The sequence below is a fragment of the Marmota marmota genome, unplaced genomic scaffold (assembly GCF_001458135.2).
Source record: "Marmota marmota marmota unplaced genomic scaffold, marMar, whole genome shotgun sequence".
NCBI lineage: Eukaryota > Metazoa > Chordata > Mammalia > Rodentia > Sciuridae > Marmota > Marmota marmota.
The window spans coordinates 36,067,285-36,088,845 of record NW_026000108.1 but is presented as its reverse complement, the minus strand read 5'-3'; the positions used below and the strand labels follow the sequence as shown (position 1 = coordinate 36,088,845).

Genomic DNA, 21,561 nt, shown 5'->3' with positions numbered 1-21,561 from the left:
AATCTATTATCAGGATATATTTGGTTTAATACAAACATTTTAATGTTAGTGTGATTTGGTTCCCCGGATAACATTAATACTGCTAGAATGGGACTGTGCCTGTAGCCCAGTGGTAATGCACTTGCTTAGACCATGCAAGACCCTGTGTATGATACCCAGAATAGCAAAAACAAACAAACAATCAAACAAACCCTAGAATGGAAGATTCTGATCTCCAAGTTAATCTTTGAGTAGATTTCTAGGACTTCACTTATAATTATACAATATGTGAAATGCCTAAGTACAGAAACTCATTCACCTCTCAGTCATCCTTGATGTACATGCCAGTATAAAAATTATTTTCCAGCGTATTTCACTATGTTTTGAGTAAGGAGTACCTATTACACAAATTGGCCTTCTGATTAGCAAAGTAGTAGCCATATTGGCTGGATTGGATTTCAGTGCTACTCATATTTCTGTATTCTATAATCTATTTTTTTATTAGGTAAGTGTGGCTTATGAATATATGTTTTCTTCTGGGATTTATTTACTAATTCTTTTTTTTAAACCTTAAATTCATAACTCAAATAGATTAGAAGAAAAGGTTGGTTGTTTCTTCTGTCCTTATTTTTATTTTCTTCTTTTTAAAGTGGATGACTCAAGACTATCTTATGTTTCAGTCTGATTTTAAGATTCTGAGAGAAGAAAAAAATACATATGCTTCTATATTCAGAGGTATTAATTTCCATCTTTTTCACTTTTAAGGTCTTGTTATGTATTTTAGAACTTAAAGTCTCAATATGATGATTTCATTTTGCAAAATTTTAGCAGACTTAAAACATTTATCCGATGAATAAATGCATCAGAGATTTACAAAATGTGAATGTCATGAAAGGTTGAATCATTGCTTAATCTAATCTATGTGCTAGTAGGCTTTATGGATATAAACTAAAAAAAAGAAAAGAAAAAACCAGGAAACAGAGGATTTTAAAAATATACTATAATGATATTGTTTTCTTTCTCTTCTTTCAAAAAATATCCACATAGAAGTCGTTCCAAAAGAACATTTATTATCTCTGGATATTCACTACATCTCTGAAGACTAGTCATGGAATATATGGTTTGTGGTTTTCTACACTCTATTTTAAATAGCACAGTTGACCTGCCAAACAAAGTAAATAAAACAAAAACAAAAGTTCAAAGCTTGGCAAAGAATGTTGTTTTATTAGTAGTATTTGTTCTTATCCTAAGGATCAATCATTAAACTACAAAAGTTTCAACTGTATAACCAAAAACATTTAGAAAACATTTTAATAATTCTTTTTTACAATCTAAATATATGCTACTGTATCTACTAATTTAAAAAATACTCTGTTATTACACTCTCCCTTCTTATTAATGATTAGAATTTTATATTCCTGTGTGCAAATTGATAAACTATGTTCCAATAGACTTAGGAATTTCCCCAAATCCTTTTTGAAACCAATGAAACATTCTGTAATAAAATATAGGTACCTATCTACCTTTCTAGATCAGTAAACCTATTTTATCTTGTTTTTAATGATAGTGCAGCATTCTGCATTATAGAGGTATAATTTATGAAATCATTCCATAATAAATTATCTCACTTGCATTTTGTCTATTTTAAACATTTCATGTGTGTCTCCCATGCCTTTTATTTCAATATATGTATCAGTATTGCCAAATTACTTATCATAATGCCAATCTCACATTCTGTTGATGGTTATAACATATGCCATTTATCCATATTATTATCACTACTGGATGTAATGAATTTGTTAATATTTTGTCCATATAGCTAAAATTTTACATTTTAAATTTACTTTCTCTTGCAGTATTAGCAAAATTTAATATATTTTTTGCTTTTTGCCCTCTGAATTATTGTATATTAGCTATATTATACATATATGTCAGCTGATGTTTTGTCTCTAGCATTGACTAAAGTGATCTATGCCATTCATGAATTCTTTTAAAATTTTTTTTCTGTTCCTAAGTCAGTTACTGATTATCACTAATGGTCCCCTCACCCCAAAGGTCAAAAAAGCATTTTCAATATCTTCTGTAATTGTTTTACACTTTATTATAGTTTGTTCTTAATTATACTATGTGAGTTAGGAACATTATTTTGATTTCTTCTGAATTAATCATCATTTCCATACAACTTGATGAATAATTTAATTGTTTATTTATAAATCAACTAGTAACTTTGATCCTGTAATAGATTTCTATACATTTAAATGGATTAGTACTATTATCAGAAATTTAAAAAATATGTAAGATTAGCTATCATAATTCTCCTATTATGCCCAATAGATATAATTGAAAATGTTTTAAATTCAACTGAATTTTACCTAAAAATAACACCCTGAGTTCTCACATCCTTTCCATCCATTCACCTATACTGTAATTTTTAAAATAATTATTAGACTCTTAGAGTGTGTTGGACGTTGGCCAGATGCCAGTGATGTCATATTGAATGCCCTAGGCCCTTTCTTATAATTGCTTAGAGCTTATAGGGTTCATAAATAAATAGTTAACTAAGAGGCAATATGATCAATATTCTTAGTTTATGCTACCTGTGCCAATGAACTAGAAGTAAGAATCTGGGCAAGTTACTTAAACCTCTCAGAAACTCAGTTCTATCTTCATTTATAAAATTTATAGGATACTTGTTTATTTACTCATTCATGCAACAAACAATTGTGTGCTCACTTTGTGCCAGACATTTTTCTAAGTACTGACATTGCATCAGAAAAAAAAAAAGAGAGAAAAATTCCCATACTCATGGATCACGATGAGAACTAACACAATATGTTGAGAATGCTAGGAAAATGCTTACTTTTTAAGGTTATTGTGGAAGAGTGAATTTCTTTCATTTTAAACAAATTTTAGTGTGAGCAAGGTCAGAAATTCCACATTTAGCTCCTACTTGATGAATGCATGCCTGGACCACATTAAGCAAGTTGACCTAGACAAAATTGTTTTCCAGTTCAATAGATTTAGCCAAACATCATCTTCACAGATGATTTAGTAATATATCTAAACTACTGACATCTTACTGTACATTGATAGAGCAGAAAATTTTAAAAATTGACTTAACCCTGGTAGGATATATTGTTTGTTTCTTTGTATAAGAAATTAATGTACAAATAGTTCATATTCTTAGTAATCATTAAATTTAAAATATTGGCTATCCTGAGCTTAATTCAGTTGAACAAAGGAGGACTAACTTGGTTTCCTAGCTTAGGAGTCATATATGAAGAAATTATAAACTCATTTCTCCCTGTCAGCTAAGTTTCCCTTGTATTATATAATTCTGAGCATTTTTTTTTCATTCCAAGCTTATCATAATCTTCCCCTAAGTATCTTCCCCAAGTATTTCAAATGGAATCAAAACAAAACTTTTCTAATGCTACTTCTGATAGATGTTTAAATATTTCATGAATGCTCAGAAGGCACTAGGAAACCTATTGGATTTCCATTATGTTGTTTAGAGTCTTATCTTTCCTACCATCAATATTTTTCTACCATACATCAATATTTTACCAAATATGGAATTAAATTTTTCATTTTCTTATTGGTCTTTCTTATTAAAATTGAATTATATCACTACTTGTACAATATATTCCAATGATAGTTCAATTAAGAAAATAATGATCATGATTACAAGTCATTTTGAAGGTCAAAGCCTCTAGTAGAAATATTGCCCAATTGGAAAGTTTGTAAAACATGATATTTTTGTAATTTTTGAAAACAAACTAATAAGATTACAGTATATCTAGACAACACAAAATAGGTTAGAGTTACTGATATTTCAAAAAAATCCTAGTGAAACTGTCATTTCTACTCAATGGTCCCAAACTCTACAATTTGGGATCACAGTCATAATTGCTTATATGAGATACAGAGCAGAAGAGTCAAAGAGAGAAAGAGAAGAAAGAAGGAAGTAGGGGAGGAAGGAAGGAAAGATGGAAGAAAAGAATAGGAAGATAAGAAATAACTGACAATGAGAGGGTATATGTGTGCATCTGTCTTTGTGTGTGTGTGTGTGTGTGTATGTATGTATGAAATTTAGAATCATTGCATTGAACTACTAAATAGTAACTTTTGCAATCAGGTTAAAACATTTTGCATTATACATATTGTTATGTATTATTAGGAGAACATCACAATCCTTTTATTCATACTACTTAGTAAAGAATATTTAAAATTTAGCTGAGAAATAATGAGCTATAATGAATTTATAATTAATGAAAAGTGAAAAGGAAACTATATTAAAGAATGCAAAGGGCATCAGTGGATGGTTGCGAAATTATTCAAAATAATGACATCATGGTGGCTACACTGGAACTGAAAAGATGAACCAGGTGATCCTGTACCACCATTCTTCCTCTGTCATCATTTTCACATTCAGCCTCATCACAAACTTGGAAAATGATTGTTTAAAATGATGTCTAATTATTTTATTTGACTTACAAAATCTTAGTTAAAAATGTTTCCAAGTTCAGATAATAAGGAAAGGAGTCATGAGGTGTAACAAAATAAATTCAGATACCTAATAATTACTGCATTAAAAATATTGGCCATCCTGAGCTTAATTCAGTTGAGCATACTAAGACCAAGTGTTCTTTCAGTTTTCAGCTATGACTTTTTGAGCTTTTATGTAAATTGAAAGTAGCAAAAGTGTTCTTGCTAGACTATATTTTCAGTCAATAAAACCTACTACTTTAAAATGTTGTTTGTTGGTAGACAAGGGTACTTTCTGCTAAGGAACGCTGCATGTAACAAGCTTTACCACTAGCTACCCCACCATATGTTAAATTTAGGCAGTAAATGGAGAAAAGGAGGCATATTCTTTCTCCTGGTCATCTTGCCTCTTCCCTATCAATATAGAATGAAGCAAAGAACATAAACTCTGTTTGTCAAGAACTTTTGTAGTAGAAGATACTTTTTATCCTAAAAACAATTAAATATTTTTTAAAAAGTGTGCTTTTTATATATTAAAAAAACTGTGCTTAAGCAAACTAACTAAACAAACAAATACACGAATGACTGACTACCTGAGCTCCAGTGAAGAATTGATCAACCAAACATCAGAAAAATTGGAAACAGGAAAGTCCTGAGGTCCAGGTAGCAGAAATCCCTGCATTTTCCTTCTTGGGCTAAGCCTTTAACTGAACTGCACTACAAACTAGCAATTTCTGCAATCATTGGATAAAATTCCCCAAGGGCAGAAGTGAATGACTGCCTCACTTAGAGGGGTAATGTGTCTACCTTATTCTAAACAACTTAGCCTGAGATATAGGTCCCTGGGCTACCAACAGGGCACATCCATGTGGGTTGTTTTTAGATGAATTCAAATTAAAGCAAAATAGTAAATTACACTCACAAGTGTCTATAAAACTAGCCATTTGTGACAAGAGAACTGGAACCTGGAGAAGAAAATAATTTTGGCCCATCTTTTGCTCAGAACATGATTTTATCTATTGGTTTTGTTTTTAATGATCATATAAGATTAACTTGGAAGTATTTTCAGCAATACTTTCTGAAACCAGAGATGTCTGTCTGAAGATAGATAATATGATACTGATCAAGCCATATTTGATATTTACATTAATTATGGCTATATCCATATAGTCAGAGGTATATGTTTGTGTAATATAGGAAGTTAAGTTTTTAAATTTAAAATATTCTCTCAAGTTAACAATTGCCTTTTTAAAAAACATTTCACTTTGTTTATTAATTATCACATACTCCCAAACTTTCCACATCACCATAATGTTCAGGCAGCCAAGAGAGAGAGCCATAGGACTCTCTGAAATGCAGAAACTCTATTCTCCTTCAATAAAAAAAAGCATATATATAGATGTATTATTCTGTGTTATTCTTCCTTCAGTCTCAGCAAATTGACCTAGGCTTTCACTTCACTTTGTTTTGTTTTTAGCAAGCCAGTTTTAGAAAAGGCCCACATCTGCAGAACATGCATCTTTTTTTTTTTTTTAATTTGCTTTAAAAGTATGCCCCTGACTTCAGAAAGGACCATTCTTCTGGCTCCCTCAGATATCTATATCCATCTCTTTCATTTTACTATTTGGATTTTAGCATTTTTCTGGTTTATCATTAATGGTGGTTAGGACTTTATTTCTTCTCTCTTTGCTACTTTTGGTTGATTTCTGAGAAAGGAATGATAGCATGTCTACCATTTTCAGAATAAAGTCCTAAATTACCTGTTACAAAAGCTTTCTAATATTTGTTCACCATCTAAGGATTCACAAAGCTCTAAGCTCTAAAAGTTGAATGATAAAACTGTCTCAAAGATATTTATAGACTTATCACATGTTATCACACTATCATTAAAAGATTATTATTAATACAGAATTTAAGCTTCCATCTTCTATCTATGAGCTTTCTATCTTCTATCTATCTTCTATCTCTGGGAATTGTTTTATTCACTTTTGTTTCCTCAATATCCAGGAAGATTCTTGGTACACAATAATCACCTACTAGATATTTTTCAAATGAAGTTGAATAAAATTTAATGAAATTAAAAAAAAACTAACTGGAATATAAATTTCATAAGGTCCAATGACCAATACATACAAATTAGCATTATTCTACTGTACTCACAGATTATTATCTATATTCTATTTTACTAACAATCAAGAAAATATGATGAAATAAAAGTTAGGCACTATTTCATAGCCATTAAATAGGAAAAATGAATTATGTGACTATACTTTAATAATTTACTAGTTATTTGTATATTTGTGTCATTTAGGGATCCATATGTAAATCAAAAATATAATAATTAGCTATTCATACTAATGATTAAATTTACTATAATACTATACTGCATTCCTTACAACAGTTATAATCATTGGAAAGAGAGGTTTGACTCTTTGAACTGGGTGTTGGGTTCATAAATAGTTGATTATTGCATAATCCACTGTTTTGGAGTTCCTAAAATATTGCATAGTAACCTCTTTCTGCCACAACCTACCATCACATTTAACTAGAAGATATTCTTCTAAGTAACTAGTAAAGGACCTGGTAAGTATGATCATTGATACACCTGAATTACTTAATTATGCTCATTTTATATGTGATATGATAATTATTTGGAATTTATTTTGTCATTAAGTAGTTGTGAGATCTTAATGAAATAATTTATCTTTTCAGAATTCCAGTCTCCATTTTTTTCTTTTTTGATGTAAGCAGTAGTACACAACAGTTTCTAATCATGTGAGCACTTAGAACATTGTATGTTCCTAAAGATGGGAGGGTTAACAATTTAAAGCCTATAGAAAATATCAAATTTGAGATTGTATACATACTTTTTTCCCCCAGTATAACCTCTTATGTGTGATTTTACTCAAGTGAGTAACAAACCCTAATGATGAAAACAAAGCATTCTGGTTAATTGTCTATTAATATTAAAATGACAGTACAAGTGAAATCTCCTACTTAACTAATTGTTTTCGATGGTATTAATATAAGAGTCATAGTGATGGTATTAATATAAGATTTCTGTGTCTATATTTATTCATTTTCTAAGTGTAAAATGGCAAAACTCAAGATTCCTTATTCAAGTGTATTTCCCTAATATGTCAGTACTGAGTTAACCGATTAACTTGTTAATATTTATTAATAGATTTTTTAGAGAATAAAACTAGGGTAACTTCAAAGAATAATAATGTAAAAAACAAATTCGATATTTTCTTTTTAATAGCATGGAAGAATTTTTCACCATGATGATTTAATAATCAATTAATATAAAAATGTCAAAATGTGAGTAAAAATCACAAAATATTTATTATATTTTTCTCAATCCTTTTTAAAAATAATGTATCTACTTAGTAAAAGGAGCAGCAATTGTTTCTTTTTTCAAAGAAATCATCCTCCAGTGCATTTAACTTGCAATTATACAATGTTTGCTCAAACTATGGAGGAAAAATTTTTATCAATATTCCTTCAGGCTTTAGTCATATTCCTTAGGCAATTCATTAAGCTACTCTTGGTTTCATCACTGCTTTATTACCAGATTAATGGATGAGGCTCCCTCAAGTGTCAGAAACAGAACGTTTGCATTTACTTTTATGTGAACTATATACAGAGTGACTGCATAATTTGTCATACAAAGTAGGTCATTTTGTGGTGAGAAGATACTATTAAAAACTATTCCAGGACATCAGTTGTATATCAGGACTGATTGGGCCAAACTTCAGTGAATATTTATCTTTTCATGAAAAATGGTCTATATTAATTGATTGACCTGCTTTAGACATATTTTCCCTCTAGTGGAAAAGATGGTTTCTCTTCATGTATGTATGGCTTAGTCCTCTTCTTGTTTTGACTTTACTTAAATTGTCTCTTAGCTATTAATTAAAAAACTCTTATTTGTTACATAAAAGTTAAAAGAGTCATTAAAGCACTTTTTACATCCCAGTGGTTCATCCCAGAGGCAGAGGCAGGAGGTCAGCCTCAGCAACTTAGCAAGGGCCTAATAAATTTAGGGAGACCCTGTCTCAATAAACAAACAGACAAATAAATAAAAAGACAAAGGTTGTGGAAGTGGCTCAGTGGTTAAGCATCCCTGGTACCAACAATCACCCTGCCAAAAAAAAAACAAAAACAAACAAAAACTTTCACATGCAATAGTTTCTTATATCATCTGAATATATATATATATATATATATATATATATATATATATATATATATTTTGTTAGAGTAATACCTAAGACAAAAATAAGTAAACAATTTATATGACTCAAAACTTTCTTTAATAAGTAGTTGCAAGTTATAATTGCAAAATGTAAAAGCAGAGGCTTTAAGAAGCTGCTGCCAATATGAAATTAGACATGCACGTGAATTTTTTAAAAAAAATGTCTAGGAAACATAGGAGGAAGAATGGTGAGTAGGCTTGAGAGAAGAGAAGTTTTGGTAATATGCATATCTGACATCTTTGTAAGTCGAGGGTGCAGAAGGAGTTTGGGTCAATAGAGTCTCAGAGTGCAGCGAGCTTCTAAGAAAGTTTTGCCAGGCCAGTGGGGTTCCTCCAAGGCAAGTATCCTTTTAGAGTAGCCCTTATTGAGGCAGGAATGGATCTGCCCTACTGCTCCCTCCACATTCAGTTATTGCCTGAAAGCAGCCTGGGGCAGCTTGGGTCTGCACAGACTGCCAATCCTGAGCCCTGGCAGCCAGGCTGGCAGGGCAGCTAATGTTCCCAGTCCAGAGAACTGAATGGCAAATTTTCAGGGCTGCCATGATAATTTTCTTGACAGAGAATAATGCCCTGCCTCTCTCCATTAAAGTCTCTATTTAATTATTTATTTTGTATGATTAGATATTTATTTCAGAGCACTTTCTGGTATACAAAGAGCGGCAATTCATTTTTAAGGTAGGCATTCCTGACAAATTAACTCTTTTTTGTGTATTTATATTATAAAATGTATCCAGGAAAATTGTTGGCTACTATTAACATACAGAAAAAAATAAATTTTTCATAATGCCACTCAAGTAGAATATTAAGTGTGTACATTATAGTGTTTTCACATCAAGCATTTTAAATTATTTTACATAGATGAAGGAAAGAGATTATTTTGTTATTTTCATGCAATATTGAATTATGAACATAATTTCATGTTTTTAGAGACTTTTACCATCAATTGAATAGATGTATACATTCTATTATATGAGTATGTCATTTGTTGAAACCATACTCTTATTGTTTTAAAATTGTGCTATCACATTAAACTGTTATAAGCATTATTGTGTGTAATGTTTTCTCTATTGTTTGAGTAATATTTTCCTTTATTAGAAAATATGATCATCTAAGTTAAGAATATAGTGTTATTTGCCTTTGTATTCCCAGCACTTGATGCATTTTTAATACATGGTAATTCCTCCATAAGTGAATTAAAACACTGGGTCAGAGACTCAGCACATTAGAAAGTCATCTTCATCAGAAGTGTGATTCATTGAGAGGATTATTTAGCTTCCCAGAACACAAGGGCTGAGAGACTACGCATTCTAGCCACACACAATCCAAGTAATTCCCAAATACATACCATAACAATTTCTGTGTTCTTTTGAATTAGGAAATACAAAACCCAACCCCCTGTATTTTTCAATAAAGATAACATGAGATGATGCAGTGAGACTTCAAAGGGAAGAGAAACATGTCTTCAAATTAAAGCAATCTTGTTTTAAATCTTGATTGTATCATTAAATAACTGTGTGCCCTGAAGATTGTTATTTTTTTAATCTGTAAAATAAGTATAAGGGCCGGGGTTGTGGATCAGTGGTAGAGCGCTTGCCTGGCATGTGTGAGGCACTAGGTTCCATCCCAGGCATCAGATAAAAATAAACAAATGAAATAAAGGTATTAAAAAATAAGTACATAAATATTTATTTCATGAAATTATTGTGGATTAAATATAATGTGTGAAAAAAAATGAACACAGTTCTTAAAACATAGTAGGTAACTAATGGTGTATTATAGACACACAATTTCTCATAACAGTGAAGACATCAATCAATATAGGAAACAATATTTAAATTTGCATTATCAGGATTCTAAAAGTATTTCCATTTAAGTAGAAATAATACTAATTTATTTAAAATAAGTTGAAAATCATATTTATGAAATGAATAATTATCCAAATGAATAGTTATACAAAATATGTAAAAGTTATAAAAACTTCCCAGCCCTCTAACAGAGATCAAGGTATCAGGTGTGCTATAACAACTGTTTTAAAATTTAAAAGTACTGGGCTGGGGTTGTAGTTCGGTGGCAGAGCACTTGCCTAGCATGTGTGAGGCACTGGGTTCAGTCTTCAGCATCACATAAAAATAAACAAATAAAATAAAGGCATCTATCCATCTATAACTTCAGAAAAAAAATTAAAAGTACTATTTAACCACAATAATAACACTAATAATAATAATAATAAAGTAATTAAGTATTCTGAAGTTACTTTTGATAGCTTACAGGAAATTGTGGATGGAAGGGGCATGGGAAAAATGGAGGAACTTTGGACTGGGCAAAGGGGAGGGTGGGGACGAGTTTGGGGGATAGAAAAGATAGTGGGATGAGATGGACACCATTACCCTAGTACATGCATGATTGCGTGAATGTTGAGTCTCTACACTGTGTACAACCAGAGAATTAAAATGTTGCCCTCCATTTGTGTACGATGAATTGAAATGCATTCTGCTGTCATACACAACTAAGTAGAACAACAACAACAACAAAATAAATAGTATTCCATTGTCGTTGTGTATGGCAGGTGTCAGAATATGAGACCTGCTGTATTAGCAATGTTACTTTTCTTTGTTCAAGTTGAATAATTTCTCATAGATTGTTTCCTCATCTGTAAAGCTGTGAAATGTAATCATATGAAAGGCACATACCCTTGATAGTTAGCCTCAGGCGGTACCAGGGAGCTTTCCTGTGTTTGGATAATATGTACATCCTCTTTACTGAAATTACATCTTAGGAAAGATTTTACCAAGGTTATCTGTTCTATTCATGTGGCATTGGTGGGGGGAACTGATGAAATTTTGGTGTAGCTGAATAGAGGTATGTGTTAGTTAACATCTGTTGTTTGGTTTTCTCAATCACTAAATGAAAATACAAGGGACCATAAGAGAAGCTGTTAAGCTGTGGTAACAAACAACTCTCAAGCCTCAGAGGCTTATAACCATCAATATTTATTTCTCACTCAGGCTATATGTCCACTGTGATTCACCTGTGGTCCTGTTCATGTCACCCTCACTCTAAGAGTAAAATAATTGAGTAAACTTTCAGCACTATTGGTCTTTTGGCAGAAAGACAAAAGAGACACAATCAAATAAAATAACACTAAACCTTCTGCTTGGTAGTGACATGTGTCACTTATTTTCTGGAAGCCAAAGTTTATCCCAGTACACAGCTGAATTCAACAGGTCAGGGATGTACAATCCTGCAGAAAAGGGCATTATAGGTAATATGACCGAGTTAGAAGTTAGTGGTGTGAGAAGTGAGAAGTATAATTCCCGGACAGGAATGAGAGGACTGACATGGAGAAAAATAAGACATACCCTTATCTGTTGATAATAATTATAGAATTATTGCAAAGATGAAATGAGAGTAAATTCTTTAAAATTATGTTTTCATTACTTTGTTAATACCTGGGTTAGACAGCTTTTCAAACTTAACAAATATCTGAGATAATCAGCTTACAGATAGAAAAGGTTGACTGGGCTCACATTGTGGGAAGTTTCAGCCCAGGGTCAGCTGACCTCATTACTTTTGGACTAGTGGCATGGCAGCAAGCTACTTGCCCAGTGGCATCCTGGAAGCAAAGAGAGAGGAAGAAGGCAATGGAGTCCCACCATTCCCTTCAAAGGCATGTTTCCAATATCCTAAATATTCTCCCACCATGCCATACCTTTTAAATTTTCCACCACCTGCCGCTAGTGCCACAGGCTGAGGACCAAACCTTAACACATAGACCTTTAGGGGACGTTTAAGATCCAAACTATAGCAATACCTAGTAAGGATCAAAGGAGAAAGGGCTGCATTTCCTAAGATGTGTAGGTCTAAATCAGAAGAGATCTGAATGGATAGTGTAGAAGACCAACTAAAAATATTAAGAAAAGGGTTGGATATTTACTACTGGAATATACTTGAATATATCCATGAAATATATGTAAACAACCTAGTGGAATACAGATTTATTTGATTCTCCCAATGTTCACATTTAGTATTTTGGGCCCTTTTCACTGGGGCACTAGAGATTTACTAAAAGAGGGTGTATTCTAAGTCTAGGATAATATTTCTTAAATAACGGTGAGGTTCCTCACGTGTAATAAAAAAAATTGCTACATTTGATGACTCCTAGATTAATATCTACATTACTGCGTATTTGTACCACAAGTTGGAATTAAGCTGAATCTTTACACTTGATAAGTACACAGGTGCGGCAGGGACCATTAGCTGGGGAATCCGTTTTTTTTTTTTTTCCTCAGTTTTAGATTTGTCCTTTCATTTTCAGTTTTCTCATATACAAAATAAAGGCAGGGGGTAATAGGATCTCTTGGTCCTTTCTTCTAATTTTATAATTTGATAAATATATTCTTCCTGTCCTTTAAAAGAATATGTGCAGAGGATGAGTCATTCACTTGTGATCTGATGATCATGTAATCTTTGACAAAATTCTTGGAATAAGATATTCTGTTTTTTTTTCCCCCATTTAAACTGAAAGAGCAGGAACATGAGAGTGTATAATGCTTCAATTTTTTTTTTCCTTCAAATATTTCTTCCTGCATCTTTCCTTAATGTGTGTGTGTGTGTTTGTGTGTGTGTGTGTGTGTGTGTGTGTGTGTGTGTGTACCGGGGATTGAACTCAGAGACATTCAACCAGTAAACCACATCCCATCCCTATTTTATATTTTATTTGGATATAGGATCTCACTGAGTTGCTTAGCACCTTACTTTTTCTGAGGCTGGCTTTGAACTCATGATCCTCCTGCCTCAGCCTCTTGAGTTGTTGGGATTACAGGCCACCATGCCCGGCCTCCTTATACTTTTATATACATGCATTTTTATATATTCTACTAGGCTATTATGACCTTTCCACTAATTTTTACTTTTTGTTTTAGGGTTTGGTAGATTAAGGGTACTACACAAATCTAGGGGACATGATTCATATTTTTAGCCTGTAGTTTTTGTGAATTTTAATAGCAGTTGTGAGAGTAAAGATTCACTTTAACATTGAAATCAATATTGCACCTTATATTTTTGGCACCAAATTCTTAATTTTCAAATATTATTATATCAGATACCTCTTAAGATAAAGGCACTAGTCTTACTGGAAACAACATTTCTGTAATGTTCTTTCTCCTATTACTACTTCTTTATGCAATTAAAATAATCTTAAAACTATTCTTTATATAAACTTTTTGATTAAAATTTCTATCACCCCAATTTTTCTTTGAACTATTTAGTGTTGATAAAGCAGATGACGAAGATGATGAAGATTTAACAGTGAACAAAACATGGGTTTTGGCACCAAAAATTCATGAAGGAGATATCACACAGATTCTCAACTCATTGCTTCAAGGCTATGACAATAAACTTCGTCCAGACATAGGAGGTAAGTTTGAGTTTTCTTCAGAGATTTTGATGAGTATGAAAAATATCTTCATTGATGCTATTTAAAACATTTATGTCATATTCTTTTGAGTATCTCCTGTATGTCAGAGGCCATGTTGAGTTTGAAGGTTATTGGTTGAAATAGTCACTGTTCAGAAGTTTACAGTCTTTGGTAAGACAAAAGACAAACATTTACAACATAATTATTTTATAACTACTATCTTAAAAGTGCTACTTCACAGTTATGATAGAACTTTCTGAAATACTGAGCAGTATTTCATAAAAGAGTCAATGTTTGAAAATAATTCAGAATTCTGGTTTTATGCCAATTCTGGTTTTGTTGTGGGTTTCTTTGTTTGTTCTTGTTTTGTTAGAACTGACAATTGAACCCCAGAGTGCTTTGCCACTGAGCTATTACCCCAAACCTTTTTAAGTTTTATGTTGACACAGGGCCTGTTGAGTTCCTGGAATTACAAAAATGTGCCACCACACCCAGATTCCATGCCACACCCAGATTCCATGATTAACCTTTTCTTGAGGACACCTTAAGTGGAAGTAGTCAACTAGTTATTCAAGAGACTAACTAGTTATTACTCTCATTTCATTGTGATTTTGTAAAAATTTTATAACATAATTAACTTGTAAGTTTTCCTCTATAATGGTTTAAGACAGACAAACATAAATGAACAAAGATTTTCTTGAATTGGATTAAATTTGTAGTCAACAAAATAAAAATTGGAATTGTTACCATATTGAACTTTTGCCATGCCAAATTCCTGAACATTCTATTTTTTTCTATTTATAGATTTAACTTTCTAAATTATTTTCTCATTAATAGTGTTAGCATTTTTGTTAGATTTAATTGTATATAATTGGAGGTTGATGCAAGAATGAACGGGTTCTTTAAAAAAGGTATATTCTAATTTTTAGTTTTTAGTATGCACCAACAGAGTAGACTATTTTCATATTTACTCTGATCTCAAGCCTTGCTAAATTTATTAATTTTAATTACTTATTATTGGGTTCCTGTGGATTTTGTTTTTTCAATTGGGAATTGAACCTAGAAGAGCTCTTCTTCTGATTTACAACCCAGCTCTTTTTAAAATTTTATTTTGAGACAGGTTCTTGCTAAATTTCCCAGGCTAGCCTTGAACTTGTGAACCTCCTGCTTCAGGCTTTGGCCTCCAGGGTTGCTGAGATTATAGGCCTGTGCTACATTGCCCAGCTCATACACTGAACTTTTTATAAGGTAGAAAATAGTGACTATTTTTGCAAGTAGTGAATGTTTTGCTTCTTTATTTCAAAAATCATACATTTTCATACCATACTGTTCTGAGTAAGATTAAAGTACAAGGTTGAATATTTTTATTTCTTATATCAGAGAAAGCAACTCATATTTTACTAGCCAGTATGACGTTTGCTCTGGGCTTCTTTTTTAAACCATTCTCTGGTGAATACCTTCTGTTCTTATTTTGTTAGACACCCCCAAACCTCATGTTTCAAATACTTTCTGTGCAAGGATTGAAGTAATCATATTGGTCATATTTTGCTTTTTATTTCTATTTACTGTTCATGAAATAATTTTTCAATTTTAAAATTTTCATTCCTTTTGTAAATGACGTTTGATTCTGATATAGTAACTTTTAAAATTTATCAATAGGTTCAATTTGGTAATATTTTGCTTTGAAATTCTGTATGTTCATGAGGAATATGATATTATTTTCTACAATGTATTTTTCCTTTTGGAATCAAATTGTACAAGCATATACTAGTGAATTATGTGTTTCCTCCTTTTTTATCTCTGAGTTTATCTAAGATGGATGCTATTTCTTCCTTAAATATTTAAAAGAATTCTGGTTTTGTGCCAATTCTGATTTTGCCCTGGGTTTCTTTGTTTGTTTGCTCTTGTTTTTTTTGTATTGAAAATTGAACTGAATTTGTCAGAGTCATGTTGGCTTAGAGGGATTTGGGGGAAAGATTTTTAACAGTTCACTATTTTAAATATATATAAAATATGTGAGCTTAATATTTTTCTTTTCTCAATTGCAACAAGTTAAACTTTATAAGGAATTTAATCTAAAATTTTCAAATTTACTAGTATTGAATAGTTACATTATTTTGGGGACATATTTAATCTTATTATGAGTTTTTTTCTTTGTTATTTGTTATTAGTAATCTGTTCCATCATTTGTGAATTAATCTTGAATTTTTTTTCTAATTTTATTTTTTCACAGAAACAAATTTTGACTTTTTCAATTTCCTGTGTTAAACAATTATCTTAAATTTCATTGTTTTATAATGTCTGGTTTATTATGCTAATCTCTTTTCATTTAATTTTCTTTTCCACTAGATTGCTTAAATCATTTTATTTGAAAATAAATTCTACACTGAGTAATGTAGTATCTGTACATGAACTTTAATTTTTCTGGTTTTTTTAAATGACTATAATAATTTCAAAGAGTACTGGCAAGTTGAGTGGCTCTGAATTTGAGTTTTTCTGATGTTTTTATTATGAGGATGAGGTTAGGCATTTTAACAAGAATACCACAGTGATGTTCTACCCTTTCAGTGTGTTACTGCAGGAAATCCATGTGTAAATATATTTTTTACTCCTTGTGACGTTAATTTGATTATGTGTTTATGGCTTCTTTTGGATTTCTCTACTGGAAATACTTATTTTTACCTCTTTGATTTTTAAATATATTTAGAGAAGATACTGTGGTGCAAATGTTTCTCAGTGTACTCTTGGCCACTGCTTGAGTGTTCACCAGTGTTTCTTATATGTGACATTTATTACTCTGTTGTTTGCCATCATTGTATTAATTGTACTTCTACCACAAGGAAGAGCTGTACTTTCTGTTCCATTTACATATTTGCATCATTAAAAACTCATGAACACTTGTTTTATTTTGTAATTTATACACCATTAATCTATTTATGTGGTTATACATTATTAGAGATTTAGCCTCTGGAGCCTCCTACAATTTAGTTCCTAGGTCCTTGCACACATTCTATTATTTTCTAAGCTCCTGCTGTCTTTCAGTACATCAGACCCTCCAGATTTATCTTGACCCATCAATACAGCTCACTATTTCTCCTAGAATACTTAGACTTCCCCCAACCCTCCCACCTTTTAAGAATGATATTTGGAATTCAAGATCTAAGAGTTTATTTCATTCATTAAAACTGAGTGTCATTGCTTTGTGACCCTCTCAGTGGACAGAATTGTGTAATAAAATGTGCTCTACACACTAAGAGGCATCTCTATTTCTCTTTTTTTTTGAATGTATACCATGAATCATGAATTTGAACTGATAGCTCTGATTCCATTTCAAACACCAAAGGATTCATTCCAGCCTTTATCATTTCCATATTTGTAACTCCCCTTTTCAGCATGAGAACTTGACTCTCTTGTATCCTATTTGCTCAATTCTAATAAATAAATAATATAGTTTTAGAACTTAATGTATCGCTGTATATCATACATAATTATGAAGACAAGTTAACTAATGAATAAAATATTTATGTACGATTGTTTTTATCTTTTGTTTTATAGAATATAGTCAGAATACCGTTCCCCAAATTTAATCAGGTTAGTCTTCCTTCAACCTTCCTTCCAGTGTTATTATGTTCTTCATTTTTAACACAGTTTGATCCAAGTGTTACTGGTGATATTTAATTTTCAGCTCATACCACATTGTGGTTATTTTAAATTATTTTTATATGTATGGGGAATTATCATGGCTTTTATTCAGAATCATAAGTGAATATATAATTTGTGCAATGTCTCTATCCTAATTTTCCTTCTATTTTGTTTTTATTTCTATAATGAGCTAATTAAGGTCATTAGTTTGCACTCTGTATTCATTTGCACAAACAAGTAAATACAGTTATATTTTATATGCATTGTAATCCCATGTGGAATCATGACTTATTCAAACATTCTTCTATGAATGATTGTTTCCAATAGCTTGCAAATACCAAGAATGTGTGTATATATATTTTAATATTGTTGGACACTTAATTCATGTTAAATTCCTAGACCTTGTATGCATGAAAATATATATGCATATTTAGTTTTTCTCGGTATCAGTTGACAAATTATTTTCCCAAAGTCTTATGCCATTTTTAATTTCTATCTATAATATATGAGGATTCTTGTTTCCCAGCAGTCCCAACATCAGGACATATTGTCTAGCCTTCAGTTTGGGCAATCCTAAGAGCTGAGAAGTGGTTTCTCATTGCTGTTTTAATTTGTGTTTTCTCTAATTGTAAGTGAGAGAGAATGTTTTATGTTTGAATTCCAATTTAATATGACTGTTGGAAATTTTATGTTCACTTTTATTTCCTATTTTTCAATGGATATTTGAGTTTTTACACACACACACACACACACACACAAACGGAATGCAGTGGGCTCCATAAAAGATGTTCATGTCCTAATCCCCAAAACCTGTGCATGTAACTTTAATTGGAAGGATGATCTTTGCAGATAAAATGGAATTAAAGACTTTGAGATTAGGAAATCATTTGGAATTACCTAGAGGGCCCTAAATCCAACTACAAGAATCTTTATAGGATAGAATACATAAAGGTAGGAAACACATGCACAAAGGCAGACATGTAGAGGAGAAAGAGACATAAAAGTAGTCTGCAGAGAAATAAGGATTACTGCAACTACCAGAAATTGGAATAGATTCTTCCCAAAAGTTTCCAGAGGGATTGCAAACCTTGATTTTTGGTTTTGGCATTCACCATGAAATAACAAATCAGTGTAGATTTAAGCTACCAATATTTGATAACACTAACCACAGCCCTAGAAAACTAATTCAGTATTGCTTACCCTTATTTTGTGATATATTATGCAGACATTTTCCATCAGTTTTTCAGTTGTCCTTTGGTTTTGTTTATAGAAGATTTTTGTTTATTTCTTCTTATTATATATTCAGACTTGTCAATCTTTTCTATACTATACTGAAGTAAAAGAGGAATTCATCCATGTTCCTTTCTAGTGTTTGCATGCTTTTATTTTTTGTTCCATCAACTATTTGGAGTCTATAACTGTTCTCAGTGTGAAATCTAAATCTAATTTTATCCTTTCTAAATGACTATTCTATTGACTCAGCATCATTTATTAAAAAATCAATCTTAGCCTGCATTATTTGATATTTACTGAGTTATTTGTGCTACCATACTTTGTTAATGATAGAAATTCAATGGTTTATTTACTTTTTCAGTTTTATTCTGGCTATCCTTTTATATTTTTATAAACCAACTTTATTGCCAACAAGCTTAGTTCCTCATAATAAAGTGGTATCATTGTATTATATTTTGAAAAATTGACTTTGGAATGACAGACATCTTTATGGCATTCAGTGGTCTAATATAAGAACCAAGACTATCTCCATCTCTTCATATTTACTTTGTGTTTTACAGCAGTGTTTAAAAGATTTTTTCACACAGATTCTTACATTTCTTAAACTTATTCGTAAGTATTAAATTTTATTTTTTTCACTGCAAGTAATGTTTTCTCATCCATATATCAAGGACTATTGATTGATCGATGTTCATTTTATATTCTAGTACTTACTTTTTATTGTTAATTATTAATTCCCTAAGTATTCAAAATATATTATTATACCTCTGTTCCTTTGGTTGCTGTGACCAAAATACCTGACAAAAGCAACTTAAAGAAAGACAGGTTTATTTTGACTCTTTCAGAAGTTTCAGTTCATTGTCAGCTGGTTCTATTACTTTGGGCCTGAGATGAGGCAGAACATGGTGGAAGGGTGTGGTAGAAAGTTTCTTAAATCTTGGTAACTGGGAAGCAAAAAGACAAAGAAAAGAGATGGAGACAAATGATACCCTTCCAGAGAGTACCCCGAGTGACCTATCTCCTCAACTATGCCCACCTTCTGAAGGTTTCAACACTTACCAAAAATGACATAAAATTGCTAATCTCTCAGTGGATTGATCTACTGATATGGTCATAGCCTTCGTGATCCAATCACTTCCCAAAAGCCCCACCTCTGAAGATTGCTGCATTGGTGATCAAGTGATCAACACATGAGTCTTTGGGAGGACATCCCAGATTCTATCCATAATAATAGCATATACAAATGGATATTTTTAGTGCCAACTGGTAATATTTATTAACAGTTCTGTTGCATAATTTTTTATTCTCTCTCATAATACATATTTGCAAATTAGATTTACATCATTGTGCTAATCTTTTAGTCTTTAATCTGCATCAACTAGTTAAAAATTTTCATCAATAGTCTTTTTTTCCTGAAGTTTTTTCAGTCATTTCTTCCTTGAGTAGATTTTTCACATTTTTATATGTTGAAAATTATTTTTCTGTGAACTTGATCCTTGAAGGACAGATTGGCTGGATACAAAACTCTTGATTCATGCTTTTTATCACTGAGTTTCTTTTTTTTAATTTTTTATTATTGGTTGTTCAAAACATTACAAAGCTCTTGACATATCATATTTCATACATTAGATTCAAGTGGGTTATGAACTCCCATTTTTACCCCAAATACAGATTGCAGTTTCTTTTCAATGTGTTAGTTCACTGGTGACTTGCTTTGTCGAGTTATTTTTGAGAAGTCTCACATCCATCCAATTGCTTAGTCCTGTTACCTTTGGCATTTTTCTTTTTATTTCAACTGAGTAGTTTTATAGTTATATGTCTCAAGTTGTTTAACTTGGGTAATCTTTTTTTTCCAAATTTCTAATTCTTTTCATAATGTAATTTCAGGATTTCTTTCTAGTCTAGGAAATATTTACTTATTGATTTATTGATTTATTTTGCATTTCAGGGTTTAATATTTGTTGCAAGCTATTATATTGGTTTTCTTCATGGATTTAACTAAAAACTATTTAATCACACTCTGATTTACTTGTGTTTACACCACATGTTCTCTGATCTTCTGACTTATGTTTTTCACATCTATGTGCTCTAGTTTTTTCCTGCCTATTACTACATTTTTTTGTGTGTGTGTGTATTGATTGTCAGTCATCTTGTAATTTTATCTTTTTTTTCCATTTCTTTCTTTCCTACATTTAATCAATTCTCTATTCATTTCTGCATTTTTGTTTAAGGGGTCAGGAAAGTATATTCTTCTTTGTTGCTTTCTAAAATTGATTTGAAGTCATTTTTTTTCTGTCCCTAAGCGCATGTTTAAATACATTTAACCATTTAGAGCAGTTTTTTATAGGACGCTGACAAGAAAAGTGTTTTGGGGATTTTTTCCATGGTTGATTTGTATTGGATCTTGTTTTCTTACTTTGCAATAATAGTTTTATCATTTATTTTGTGATTCATAGGTGTTTTGTCAGATTATTAGTTGATTCATGCTCTTATGCCATAATAAGAAAGCCTGGATCCTTTGAATGGATATGTTTATTTAAAAAAA

The 21,561-nt window shown here is 31.5% G+C and overlaps 1 protein-coding gene across 1 annotated transcript in view; it reads left to right on the top strand.

Annotated features, from left to right (window-relative positions):
• Nucleotides 1-21,561, top strand: part of Gabrg1 (gamma-aminobutyric acid type A receptor subunit gamma1) — a 79,469-nt gene that overhangs the window by 6,352 nt on the left and 51,556 nt on the right. The window contains exon 2 of the mRNA XM_015481804.2: nucleotides 13,993-14,141. Coding sequence (XP_015337290.1) covers nucleotides 13,993-14,141 — 149 coding nt within the window. The remainder of the gene's footprint in view (nucleotides 1-13,992; nucleotides 14,142-21,561) is intronic.